Source organism: Thermochaetoides thermophila, assembly GCF_000221225.1.
Source record: "Thermochaetoides thermophila DSM 1495 unplaced genomic scaffold scf7180000011818, whole genome shotgun sequence".
NCBI lineage: Eukaryota > Fungi > Ascomycota > Sordariomycetes > Sordariales > Chaetomiaceae > Thermochaetoides > Thermochaetoides thermophila.
In genome coordinates, this window is record NW_006383034.1 from 2,215,549 (window position 1) to 2,229,058 (window position 13,510).

At 50.8% G+C, this 13,510-nt stretch overlaps 5 protein-coding genes across 5 annotated transcripts; 2 read left to right on the plus strand and 3 right to left on the minus strand.

Annotated features, from left to right (window-relative positions):
• Positions 1–121: 121 nt before the first annotated feature.
• CTHT_0046050 (uncharacterized protein) lies at positions 122–1,051 on the plus strand (the record flags this gene model as incomplete). The annotated part of the gene is made up of 4 exons (XM_006694922.1): positions 122–134; positions 206–535; positions 610–742; positions 790–1,051. 4 exons carry the CDS (start codon positions 122–124, stop codon positions 1,049–1,051), a joined length of 738 nt encoding a protein of 245 aa, XP_006694985.1.
• Positions 1,052–1,186: 135 nt separating this feature from the next.
• On the plus strand, positions 1,187–2,227 carry CTHT_0046060 (uncharacterized protein; the record flags this gene model as incomplete). The annotated part of the gene is made up of 1 exon (XM_006694923.1): positions 1,187–2,227. The coding sequence occupies one exon, from the start codon at positions 1,187–1,189 to the stop codon at positions 2,225–2,227; it is 1,041 nt and encodes a 346-aa protein (XP_006694986.1).
• A 5,440-nt stretch (positions 2,228–7,667) lies between these two features.
• On the minus strand, positions 7,668–9,580 carry CTHT_0046070 (putative actin cortical patch component protein; the record flags this gene model as incomplete). Its single annotated transcript, XM_006694924.1, has 2 exons — positions 7,668–9,404; positions 9,476–9,580. The coding sequence occupies 2 exons, from the start codon at positions 9,578–9,580 to the stop codon at positions 7,668–7,670; spliced, it is 1,842 nt and encodes a 613-aa protein (XP_006694987.1).
• Positions 9,581–10,406: 826 nt separating this feature from the next.
• CTHT_0046080 (uncharacterized protein) lies at positions 10,407–10,679 on the minus strand (the record flags this gene model as incomplete). The annotated part of the gene is made up of 1 exon (XM_006694925.1): positions 10,407–10,679. One exon carries the CDS (start codon positions 10,677–10,679, stop codon positions 10,407–10,409), a length of 273 nt encoding a protein of 90 aa, XP_006694988.1.
• A 1,905-nt stretch (positions 10,680–12,584) lies between these two features.
• Positions 12,585–13,292, minus strand: CTHT_0046090 (uncharacterized protein; the record flags this gene model as incomplete). Its single annotated transcript, XM_006694926.1, has 3 exons — positions 12,585–12,814; positions 12,924–12,977; positions 13,082–13,292. The coding sequence occupies 3 exons, from the start codon at positions 13,290–13,292 to the stop codon at positions 12,585–12,587; spliced, it is 495 nt and encodes a 164-aa protein (XP_006694989.1).
• Positions 13,293–13,510: the final 218 nt, after the last annotated feature.

Consider the following 13,510-nt stretch of genomic DNA (forward strand, 5'->3'; position numbering starts at 1 on the left):
CGTGTTTCCCATCCCTTTCCCCCCCCCCCCCCCAAACGTTTCCAGAGAGTTCTACTTGTGCCCTTTTCGCTGGCCAATTTTTCACCGGCAATACCAGCAGTACCAGCAGCACCAGCACGAAATGAGTGCCTGTAGTACGTTTAGCAATCAGTTGACCCAAAGCCTAGGCGCCGCAAGCTTGCTAACCCAAATGCCCCAACCACAGACTCGACCGACCAACACCCGGCCCTCTCACTTCCTCCCCGCTGCTGCTTTGTGACGGTGGGGGCCACGGCTGGCTTCCGCGACCTCCTCGACGAGGTCAGCACTCCCGGTTTCCTGCGCGCCCTAGCCGAGCAGGGCTATGGCCGGCTGGACGTGCAGTGCGGGCCAGACCTGGCGCACTTCCGTGCGAGGGTTGCTGCCCTGGCGGACAAGGACCGCCAGGGGATCGAGGTGTCGGCATTTGACCTGGTTGACGACATTACGCCCTTTTTGGTGGCCTGCCGCGGGGAGGAGGGTGTGCGCTTGGCCGGATGCGTGATCTCCCATGCAGGTAAGCGATTCGAATTTCGTAGGTTGGGTACGAAGCATGACGAGAACGTGCGGCTGATGACTTTCAAGGCACAGGTACCGTTTTGGAGGTCCAGCGAGTCGGCGCGCCGCTGGTTGTTGTCGCCAATCCGACGCTGATGGACAACCATCAGCTGGAATTGGCCGAGGACCTCGCACGCAGGAAGCTGGCTGTCCATGGTCGCATCGGGTAAGCCTTACTCTTTGGGATCTTATGTTCTGTGCTAATTAGTGTAGACACCTTGACGAGGCCCTCGCCAAAATTGCGCAGCTGGTGAACGAAGGCATGTTGGACCGACTTCCACCTTACGCTCCGCCGACGCTTCCCGTCCTGCCCGAGAACCGCGTCACGTTTTTCGACTGGATGGTGCTAACCTGCTATCCAGACGAGCTGCGCAAACAGAGGCACCTAGCCACGCTCAATCAAGCAGCTGTGCGGATTGCTGCTCCCAAGCATAAGGGTGAAGAGGAGGACATAGCGCGGATGCAGGTCGAGTAGAACGACGACACTGCCTCTCGCTCCCGCACTCCTTCTTTTTCTTGCTGCGATGGGCCGGCCGATACCAAGGATGTTCATGATGAGCACAAGGCCAGTCGCAATGGCAAGGCAATTGCACCCATCTGCAGGCTTCCCATGCACCATCTTACTGGCAGCCAGGACAAGGTCAACTTTGAGGCTGCTGAGAAGTACAGTGCCACTGGCTCTAGACATCGTGGTCGCTTGTTTGGCAGCAAGAAGGGCAATCATCCTGAGCGGAAAGTCACCAATGGTCCCTTCCTTCACGAGCTGCCCCCGGCGGCTCTTAATGATGCCAACGTTAGTGTAAGCAGCCATGATGTCGATGATGAAGTTGTCACCAAACATGGTGTCGAATGGGTCGACCCCGACTGGAAGGTCACCAGTTGCTTATTCCCTCATGAACGGCCTGTGGTCAAGGCTAATGACAATGACAACGTGGTTAGCATTGCCAATAAGGGTTACGATACTCAGAGCCTGGTCGGCGCCGGAAAGGACAATGAAAAGATTGTCCGACCCATCGCCATTCCCAGCAGGATCATGGCCCACCCCGACTGGGAGATGTCTGATTCTCTCTTCCCTCATGAACTCGAAACCATTCCGAAACACCACAAGTCCACTTCTTCAGTTAGCAGTGACGGTGTCAAGAGCACACACTTTCTCTTCCCACATGAACTTCCAACCATCCCAAGCGACAGGATCATGCCTTCGAACGGCACTGATGCCGTGAAGGGCACGCATTTCCTCTCCCCCCACGATATCCCCGCCTGGTTCAACCATAGCGCCAACTCGAGCCTGAGCAATATGAGTGAAGCTGGTTATTCTCACTCTCACCATGGCTCTGTCCACAGCAATCATGACGAAGGACATCTTGCAGCTAGACCCCTCATTGAGATTCACAATGTCACAGACCTCGTTAATGCCATCAATAACCCCACGGCTGGTGGTAGCATTTCCCGCACAAGCAGCATTTCGTCTAGCATTCGACGTGAGAGGTCGCTTCTGTTCGCTAGCTGGGATGGTGTATGGAGGTTTCCAGGCTTGGCTGAGAGCGAGCAGGGGGATTACTTTGTTCGGGATGAGGAAGAGGAGGATAATGATGAGGAGGATGGAGACGATGATGTGCTGCAGCTGGTGGTGCGTAAGGATGATAACTAGTCGCGGCGGGTTGACTGATGAGAAAGTTGATATACTTGACGTGATGCGTGAAGCGCGAGAATTCTCACGGGAAGGTTTCTTATGCTCCGGAGGACGGTTGTCGACTTCACTCAACTTAAGATGGAATGATATTGGATGTTCGGCACGGAGTACCTTTTGTTTGGGAGCTATTACGCAGAACCTTTCCGATCCCTGCCGACTTAGTTTCATTCTCGGATTTCGCGCCACTGCTGTTGATCTCAACATATTACTTATGACATTTTCGATTTTCGGCAAGACCTTTGTCAGCTTGGCCAATATCACAACTTCCCACCTCCAAACTCTGGATTCTCCTTACTCAAGATTATATCCTTGAAGTCATTCTACGTGGCTCGGCATTGCGCACTTACCCCCCCCCCAAACCAATTCTCCCTGCTCACTACAGCTCGTCTCAGCGACCCAATCACCTTTAAACACCAAGACCGTCTTATTTTTGTCGACCTCAGTCTTAGCGTCTTATGCCACGTTTTTATTTGTCCTTGACACCACCCTCTTATCACTTGTCCTCAGCCCCCTCTTAGCGACCTGGATTGTTGGACAAGGATTTTTGATTTATACTTGAACTTGACCAGTCTCGGAACCCTCACATGCATTTGCCAAGTGGCGTTAGGGCCTGAGGACAAGGTTCGACTGATTTTTCTTCATACCCTGCGATATCAACTTTAAGATAAGGATTTGACTGGGAGAGGAGTTTAACGGGGTCAGTTTTCTCGATGAGGAATCTGGAAATAGGGAACAGGAATTCATTTAGCAAGGAGCACGACTCGGATAAGGAATATTTTGTTTGGCGTTATGTAACAGTCTGCCTAATGTTGATTCGGTGCATGAACAGTGAGATACCCTTTGCGGTACATCAAAGAACTCTCAGTCGATGGGAGAGAGCGACGAATATACAATTCTCGTAACTACAGAAATACCACAAGCGAATAAGCAAAGATCATTAACGGATTGATCATGACACACAGCGCATCAACACACAGTGCTGGAGCTGCAGACCCCCGTACCACCTGTTGGCTTCGCTTGCCGCCAATCCCCACCTCAAGGCTCCTCGCCGGGCCCTCCGAAAGGCCGCATAACTCTTCATGTCGGAGAGATGGTTGCTGTTTGAGGCCCATCATGTACTATTCTCATAGCATTATAGAGAATTTGAGTGGTCATCAACAGCAACAGGCGCAATGGAATGGAAGAGTTGACATTATTCCCCACATTGATGTCTAGCGACCAACTGCAGGGCTGCAAGCCTTCAGCCAATCACGTGGCTTAGACACTTCTGAGTGATGAGCAAGTGACTGAGGTATACAGGAATTCATCATGACTAATGACAGTCTGCGACACTAGAGAGGATTTCTGATGTTGTAAGTCGGGTTAGACAAAGCTTGACGCAGCTCTTGATTAACACTTCTCCTTACTGTTCTTGGGAAACGGCTCGAACAACAAAAATGCTGAACGACACGAAAGCTACCTTGCCCTCTAGCGAAGACGATTCAAGTGAATATCGGGTTGCCGTCGCGGCTCTTATCGTCTCAGGAGCAGCCTTCGCTATTGCATTCGCCCAGGTTCTGATGCAATACTCGACTTCAAGTCCTGCTCATGGAAAATATACCTACGAGGCAAACAGCTCGTCCGCGAGGTATACAAAATTCGGATGGAATTGGCCATTCTGGCGGCTTTCCGACCATTACCCTGCATTGGATCTCTCATATCCGCTATGTCCAGGGCCATGATGAGCGAAGTTAGAGTTGATTCGGACTTGCCTGTAAAGATAAGCAGCTTTAATCAGAAGCGGGGAATAGTGCGCTTCATTCGGTTCCCTGAAGACGAGACACACGATTTCCTATTCTACGTTTCGTAAGTACTATCAGTATGCATTGTTCTTCGTTAGAAATCTATAAGCAGAGATCCTTTATTCGAAGAAAAATCATCACACTATACGTAAACTAATCTCCTCCTTTATATTCCGCTTAGATATCGTATTGAAAAAATGGCAGATGATGAAGGCCGCAAAGTCCCATTTCTCCGGCTCAGTATTTCCGAACAGCTCTATTTACTAGGTTACAAACTATTTGTCCTTCCTCGTCCTATCTACTGACCGCGTGCTTCTCGAGCTCAGGTGCTTATCGCATTGGGAGTTTTCGATGCCGAATTTTGGTACGGAAGCATTTCGATGCCGATATTATACCTGCTTCCTTCAATGTGCCTATCCAAATGAACCAATTATATGACCTCGTGGTTACTGCCTTGTGCCTTGGCTTCAAGCAGGTGTCCCTAGATCTCGAGAACCATGAGTTCTCCGCTGCTGGAGAATTAGGTACCATTACAAACTTCATCACAACGACATCGGAAAGGCCATTCGCTATGAAGGTGATGTCCGAGCACTGCTTCCTCAGCTCGGCGAACAATATCTATCGCCATTGGTCCTATTTGTCAATGGGCTTTGTCCAATGCCATAGCTATCCGTTGAGGTCGAGGACATCTTCTTGAGCAAAGTTGGAAGTTCTTCACTGCCACTAGCACATTTCCTCGACAGATACAAGATCTGGGGTCTGTACGAAATTCTTTTTTTATCCAACTTCCCAGTTCCGACCGGAAAGCCAGAGCCATGGTGATCGAGTTCCCTTAATTGCTAAAACAAAAAGCCAATTATTGAAAAGGGAAATGCTGCCGCTGAAGCTGCGCGCTTCAGCACATGGTTGACCGTAAGTTTTAGAGCTTAGTTTGGTATAAACCTTTCCATTACTTTCTGGACATTTGAGTTTTGGATGCTTCATACTAATTACAAACAAGAATATGCATTTGAGGGATGCATTCAGACAGTGAAAGCAGGACACTGGCCTCAATTCACCGACCGTGCTGCCTTCTGCCGCTTTATGCGCCCTTCTTTTGAGGACATCTACGGTATGGATAAGTCAAAGAACTGTTATGTAGTGTGTGTCTTAGTCAACAAAGCGACAAAAAAGCCGAAATACGTATCATTTAACCGTAAGCAAAAACGAGGATAACACTGCCTTTAGGTAGTGCTGACAGAACAAGAAGACCAAACGTCTGGGGTCCTTGTTCCATATATCACTGGGTTGATATATCGTGTTCAGAACCCTATTGATAAGCACTACCATGTCTCGTAAATATTAGACGCGTGGTTCACTTCAGCAGTGTTGATGATATATGTATTACATTAGTAACACTCAAGCAAAGCGATCAACAGGACATAAACGGGGAGCCGTTGGCTGTAAGTAATGAATTTCCTGGAGGTTCTCACTCTAGTCATAGAGGCACATTTCTATGGAGACCAGGTAAGGTTTCTTCAAGATAACTTGAATACTAGATTATTTTCTGGAATATCTTCGAAAGAGCTGACAAGATTTGGTAAGGTTCTTGGTGATGCTTCCTGACGTTCAGGCTCCCTGCAGGTTTGTCAGCCGAAGCTCCTTTCAGGTATTTGTTTTTTTGACCGCAGACTCTGTAAGGCTTTTGGGGATAATATAGCCAGAAGGCCGTTCAGAAAAGCATCTGATGTATGCCCAGTTAACCTGACATGATGACATGTGCGAGGTCAGGCTAACTCGTAGGCTCAGCATGCTTCACACCCGCGGCAGAGTTCATGTGCTCTGATTCGCGATAGACGCATCAACACAGAGCTGGAGCTGCAGACTCCATAAATATGTTTGGCTTGGCTTGCCGTCCAATACCCATCACAAGGCTCCTTGACAGACTCTTCGAAAGGCCGCATTTCTCGTTATGTCGGAGAGATTGTGCCTGTTCGAGGCCCGGCTTGTAAGTCCTGTGTCACAACGTTACTTTTAGGCTCTAGAACTTGATGTTGTAAATAAAGTAGGGGAAGGGTACTGCGTGGATAGATGAATGTCACTAAGTCGCATAAGCTGGCAACCTACGAAAGTCTGCCTGCCCACTAATGGCTGGATCGAGAGAGGTTCGGGAGGGGGGGGACGCCAAGCCTAAGGAAAAGAGGCAAATCGCTGTGGTTAAGTCACTTCAATAGCAAGCACCAAGGTACGCTCCGTTTCGGAATCGTTTGAACCATTCCAACTTATAGTGATGCGATTACTATCGCGAATCATAGCACAAGAACTCTGCCGCGGTTGTGAAGGAAGCTGAGACTACGACTCAGCCTGAGCCCGCACTGTCATCGTGTCAAGTTGGTTGGGCATACATCAGACACTCTTCTGGATGGCCTCCTCGTTGTATCGTCCTCAAAAACCTTCTTGCATTCTATTCGTGTTGAAACTGAGATTTTGTCTTGTTTTCCATTTATGTTAGATCTCCTCTTTGCCAACGCCCAGCGCGCCGAGGGGGATTTGTTAACCTGCCACAACCCACGCATGTCTGGAAGGGGCTGGCTGTTCTTGGACGGGTGATTATCAACGGGGCATATGTGACTGTTTCCTGATTGGCCAACGTCCTTTATGCTTTTCTGACTTGCAAGTTAGGCCTTTTCATACCTTTTTTTGTCCATAACGCAGCATAACAAAAACTGGCTAGTTGACAGCCAGGGAAAAATAAACGTAATCCCTCTTCTAGGTCTTTAAACAAGTTCACATGTGTGACGGAGTTCCGGCTGTACCCTGTTAAACTGGAAGCAAAATATAGACAGTTTGGTGAAGAGAAGTATGTTCGGATTACGCAGGCAAAAAATCTTGCTTTTGCAAACAGTTGTGTGTTTTGCCAGTGAAATTCTAAGTCATAGGGCATCTGGAAGGGGACAGTAAAGGTAGTAAAGACTATCACTGCAACTTAAATGTTTAGCATCCACATACACAGTGAATTGAGGTTAACATCCTATGGCTTCCTCGCTCCCAACGGTCAGTCTCGAGGGTCGGCTTCACGTTGCTTTTCTTGTTCTACCGTGATTGCAACAGTAAGGCTTACTAATTTCAGGTTCCCAGGGTGCTGAAGGAGTTGGATGTGAACTTAATCCCACCGGAGCCCCTTTGAAGAACCCAGCCTGAACCCAAATCCCGCTGAATTAGCGTTACGTGAAGATTAATTCAAGCCTTTGGGTTGCAAAGGATATTTTTTGAACGGCCCCACACGGCGAGTGCCGAACTACAAGGAGGTCCTCAGCTGTTACTTTAACCTTATCGATGGTTTGGGTTGGATCAAGTATCTTCCGTTGATTTATTCTGTTTGACTCCGCTTGTAAACGGTATCTCGAACAGTGTGGAACGAAGGGATCAGTTTTCGGCCGCCGACGCTTATCCTTTATGGTCAACTCTATTCCATAAATTAAAAGGATTGCTGTCGTATACATTGAAAGGTACTACCTAACTACCTAGTTGCCCCGTTAATCCCATTACCCATCAAACCCATACCAACAAATAACCACCTTCGCTATGCCCACGTTGCTCTTTATCTACCCCCAGACCACATGAATCCTTATAAGCACTTACTTATTTAAGACGACCTTCCAAACCTTCACCGCCGCATCACCCCCGACACTCACCACCCTATCGTCTCCCACCCACCCAACCCCAAATATCCCCTCCTTATGCGCATTCGCCGCCTTCCATCGCGCCCCCGGCTTCTCCAGACTCCACACATGTAAATTGGTATCCAACCCTCCACTCACCACATGTTTGCCCTCCGCATTCCACGCCAACGCAACCACTCGTGCGGTGTGTGCCGTCCATCGGTCGGTCGCGACGCTCCAGTCGGAGGTGGAAAAGACGAGGATTTTCCCGCCGGCGTTGCCGGCTGCTAGGTGGGTGCCTGACGGAGAGAAGGAGAGGGACGAGATGGGGGTTGTGGAGTTCGTCAGGGTGGTTGTCAAGGACAAGGAGCTGCCGGAGAGGGTGTAAATCTGCAGGGTGTTGTTTAAGGACGAGCCGAGGGCGATGAGAGAGTCGTGGGCGGCGATGGCGGATGGGGGTTGGGACAGGGGGAGGGACGTTAGCAAGGATGGGGTGCCGGAGGTGAGAATGTAGACAGAGAGGGAGTCACTGAGCGCGAGGAAAAGGTGTGTGGATGTGCTGGCGGAGATACCCTTGGGCTGGGCACCTAGAGAAAGGGGAGTGCCGATAAAGGAGGTGGTGGATTCGTCAATTGTGCGGAGCGTGTCGTCCCAACCGACGGAGTAGGTCTTGCCTCCGGGGGGCGAGGCGAATTGCGCGACTTGATTGGAGTGGGACTGGCCGTCGACGGCGGAGGCGGTGCCAGAGGGGACGTCCCAGGCGCAGATCTTACCGTCGAAGCTGCCTGTGAAAAGGGTGTTGCCGCCGGTGGAGGAGGCAACGGTTAGGCAGGTTGCGCTCTTGTTGTGGCCTTGGACGATGCGGATGGGTTGGTCTTTGCCCTCGACGAGATAGTTCAGGTCGCCGTTCAGGCTCAGGCTGATGATCAGCCCGTCGGAGCGGCCTGGAGGCCAGACGACGCCGACTTGTTGGTAGGAGACGTTGACTTCGTCGCCGCCAATGCGCCAAGTTGCGGTGTTCTCGCCTGATTCGGCGTCCCATACGCGCACGGTCTGGTCGGCGCTGGCAGTTACGAAGCGCTTCGAGTCGGAAGCCCAGCTGACGGCAAAGATACTGCCGGTGTGCACGCCCTCGCCGATCTGGCGGGTCGGCTCGCCCGTCTTGCCATCGTACAGCTGGATCCGACGGTCCTGGCCGACAGTGACCAGCTTCGAGCCGTCTGGGCTGAAGGCAGTACCCATCACGAAGCCGCGGTGCAAGCCAGCGGCCTTGTTCGCAAACTTGAACGGCGCACCGTGAAGGAAGCACATGGTAGCATCATCCGAAACCGTCGCGGCACGCAGCGGCCTCTGCTGCCGGATAGCAACTGCATTGACCACCTTGCTATGTCCGCTAACCTCGCCCACACTGTTCCCGGAGTCGTAGGTAATGCAGTGGCCGAAGCGCTCGCGACCATCGCCGACAGCAATGATGCGCTGGCTGTCTCCATCCCAGGCCAAATCGTTGATACGGCCCGAGATGATAGCGTACTCGCCCTTGGTGTTGACTGCCTCGACGGCATCCCACACGCGGACCTTGCCGGACACATCGCCGGACGCGACCCAGAAGCCGGACGGCGAGAACTTGGCTACTGTCGTTGTCGCCGTGTGCCCAGTGTATTGCTTGCAGATAGACGGGTCGTCGATGTTGCGCAGGAAGATGGACTTGCCGGACTGCGGGGGTCAGTCTGATGCTCATATCTTCCTAACAGAAGTCTTGGATCTATCAGATTCAAGGTACTTACAGCATAAGCGATACGCTGGCCCTTGGGATCGCACGACAGTTGGGTGGGCTGCCCGCGCGTTGTAGCCGGGGCCGCGGCCAAGATCTTTTCAATCTCGATCGACATGGCAGTTCAGACTTGTTGTATGTGTCTAGAATTGGACAGAACTCAAGCAGAAATCCAGCTGCCTCGGCTCAAGTGTTGATGTTGCAAGATGTCGGTGAGGCTGGCATCGTATGTTGTTTGATTAGGGGGCAGCTCTCGGCTCTTGCTGATGGAGCCCAACATGGCGGGGTCCAGGCGACCTGCCACAGGCACTCAGGGGCTCGTTGCGGGGTAGCGCTGACGCAAAACAGTGGGACTGGGACGGCTCACGGGGGAAATATGAAAGGTTAGAATAAGGGTTAGGGTTGTCATTCCATTACCACCTAAACCATCATGCGGCTACAAGCTGCCTGCTGCCACAATGTGGAGAGCAGAAGAAAGCTGTAGTGAGCGTGTGAATGAGATATATATTCATGTTCTTTTTCTGTGGGTATCTTTGAACTAAGAGATCTATGACAAAGGAAATGTATGCCGACGGCAGTCCTTACAGTTGGAATGTGGGAACCCTAAGTCCCTTATTTCTGTCGATTCGATGACGTCACTGAGCAACCTCTTTTAAGACCCTCTTGGCACAAGCCAGCTCCATGAGCTCCAGCAAAATCAGCTTCCTCCAATATTTGTACCGCTCGATGTGAAAGTTTTTGTGAAACGATTGTACTAATTATGAGCTGAACAAATTGGTCGATGGTCATGAGCAGAGATCGCAGACGTTCTGTGTTAAGAATGAAGTGTTAGCGGCATCCCAGCTTGAGAGCAAAGTGAGACTCTGGGACCGGAGCGACTTACACTGTGCTTTTTTGAACTAAATGTGAGAGAAACCATCTGACTGGTGGAAAGATCAGAAATATTACTTTGACTCCTTCGACTCCTTGGACTCGGCCTTCTTCTCGCGAGTCAGAATGTCCATGATGAGATCAATGTGCCCAGTCTCAACTGGGACTTTGTAAGAGGGCAGCTCAAGGTGGTGGTCTCTGTTGGCGTAGAATGCCCTTGGGCTCCAGAAACCCGGGCGGATCACTTTAATGATGGGGGTGTCGAGGATTACTTTGGTGGTGGCAGGCCTCTTGCGCTTGGGCTTTTGAACGCGGCCTGCATTGTTGATAACAGGAGTTGACGCCATTTGATGTTTGAGATTGCAGTGAGCAAAAAAGCTGTGAAAAGAGTTGTGTTGGTAGTTCTGGAGAGAAAAATGTGAAAGAGTGCTGTTTTGGCTGTTCTGTCTGAAGAACTACTTGGTGTGAAAGAAATGTCGGTAGAGGGTGAAAAGTTTGTAGGAGTGGAAAAATTCATCTAGAAAGGAATTGGCTGCATGCCGGGGGGGGGAGGGAGCAGTGATGCCAGTTGGAATGTGATCAACGAAAGCTTGGATCACTTTTGAGGCGGGGCAAGCCCTAAGGAACACAGAGCGCGACAGCTATGCGACTAGCTGTATACATGTAAGGCTTGAGATATCATGAAAATGCTTGGCAAGATCTGCGCAGAAATGTGTTGACAAACATTGTGCAGATGAGTGCGTGAGACTTCGAGAATAGCTGTGCTCTGTGCTCTGGTGACTACACCTCCCAAATGCCACTCATCTTTGGACAGTTTGATCACTGGTATGTATGAGGAGACCCTACCCAGTTCTTCTAGCTTTGTATACTACCCACTCTGAGTCTCTTGCGGATTTGAACCTAATATGATTTATCCGGTCCTTGGGCAACTAGAATGATACGAAGGCTTCAGCAAAGTTTATCACAGAGCTAGTTGCGGCAACTGGTCGGTAAGTGTGAAGATGATCGACTCCCCGAAGTTCTTGCCAAATATTGAGTGCCTATACAATATGCTGGCGGATATATTAAATATTAAACAGACCGAACCAAGGTCTCAGCCAATCAAGGTATGTCGTTATATTTTGGTTTATATCTGAAAAGAGACACCGGTTCAGGAGCAGTCGGGTTTAACCTCTACAGATATGGCCAGGTCAAACAATGATAACCATTTCTCCATCGAAGGGAAGAAGTCGTCGGGAGCAAACGAGATGCCGATTGCATACCAGCTTGCCTTAACCACTCAGAGAAAAGGATTGAAATGAAGAAACTAGTAATTTCCCAACCGTTCAGAACTCTTAGTAACTGGAAATCGGGACCACTTAATAGCGCGGTTATCAGGAGAGACTACCAATTTGGGACTTACTATGAATCCTGATATAGATCCCCATTCGGGACAATTGTAAATGGATCGATAGATGCTTCGTTGAGATTTATGTGACTCTGTTTGAAGCGACATAACATCAAAGCAGGTAATGGAATGCTCAGGCCGATGGTCGAGGAAACAAGTAAGCGACAGTCATAATTCCGGACAATATTAAGACTGGACTACGTACCTCATATCTCAACAGCTCAAGCCTTCCATCAACTCATCCGAACACTCAGCCGAGTCCAAATCTAGTCCAAAGATCTTTCTCTGCCCGTAAGTATCTTAACGGTCTCGCTCAATCAATCATAACCCTTACACTCCCTGAAAAACACCAGCTTATTACCTCCAGCGCTCCTTCACCAACCTATCCTACTCCCTCCTCGCCTCTGCAGCCCCAAGCTCACTGCTAATCCATTGGCCCGGCAACCGTTCCGCTTCAATTCGAAACGGCCCCTCCTCCTACATAAACAACCTCCCTCACCTTCCCACATCCCACAAACTACGCATAACTTCCGTCGTTCGCCTCATCCTGAAGGATACCATGAAGCAAATCCCTCGCTCGCTAGTCAAACGGAATGTGCTGCTCCGACGAGTGCCACGGCTGCTCCTGAAGCAGCAGCATTCCGCGCAGCAGGCTGATTGCAAAACTTGCCCCCTCAGAGTACGGAGCTGTCTAGAATCAGGATAAAGTAGTTATCGTTTGATCGTAAGCAAAGCAAACCCCTCTGGAACCTCAAAGCAAACGGAGTACTGGCCACTGAGCAGACCCAGGGAAGGGAGACTGCGCCTGATCTGGGGTGGTTCATGGAAGTCGGACTGGCCGCTGAAGCCTTGGAAGGTTGCGTCGTTATTGGTCCGAAGGGGGGAGGTCAGTGTAGGGGAGGAGCTCGCTGTAGAGGAGGAGCGGGTCGTCGTCATTGCTGTCCCGGTAGGAAAGGTGCTGTCGCACAGGGGGGGGAGGGGGAGGGGGTGTTGGTGCTAGAACGGCCAAATCGAGGCTCGGGTCGAAGGGCGGTTGCGTTGGGAGGTTTGTCTCCGTTGGGAGGGTCTGGGGCTGATGTCTGGGTTGGCGCTGGGCTAGCTGTCGAGAGAGAGGTGGTAATTTTGGCTGTTGTGGATGAGGAGCCGCGACGGGAGGTTTGCTTTGCAGGATGAATCGAGGATGGCCCAAGCTCAGCTTTCTTACTCGAAGTTTTGGCAGCAGTAGTCATGGCCTTGGTCGCCTTGGTCGTAGCCTTGGCTGTTGTAGTCGCAGTCTTCGTGGTCTTTTTTCGGCTCCGAAGACTTGGAGGTTTTAGCCTTTTATCTCAGGCGGAAGGGAAGCAGAGTGAACTTGGACGGCACCGTTAGGCCCAACAGAGACGGTGAGGTTGAGACTGATACTCGTTCCCGGAGCGACAACGTTGCCATTGTCAGCGTTTCTCTTTCCCGACTTTAGTTCCAGTGCAGACTCAGTCTTACCGGCTGCGGCTTTCGGCTCTTGTGCTGACTGCTTCGTAGTAACCGACTGCTTCTCAGCAGCAGCTTGCTTAGCCCGCGCTCTTTCTTCGCCCATTCCTTCTTCAGTTCAGCTTCGATCTTGGGGATATGGTTTGGAGCAGTCAAGCAGCTCTTCGAGACGGCGTCTGACAACCGCATCTTGGCTGTGCCTTTAGTTTAGAGGGAACAGTCCATAGTGTAACAGCTGCGCCTCATACCAGTGCTCCGGGCTGGCCTTACTGCGTTGCCGTCAAAAGCATCCCTGAACTCGAGAATCGCGCGGCGTGCCGGTTG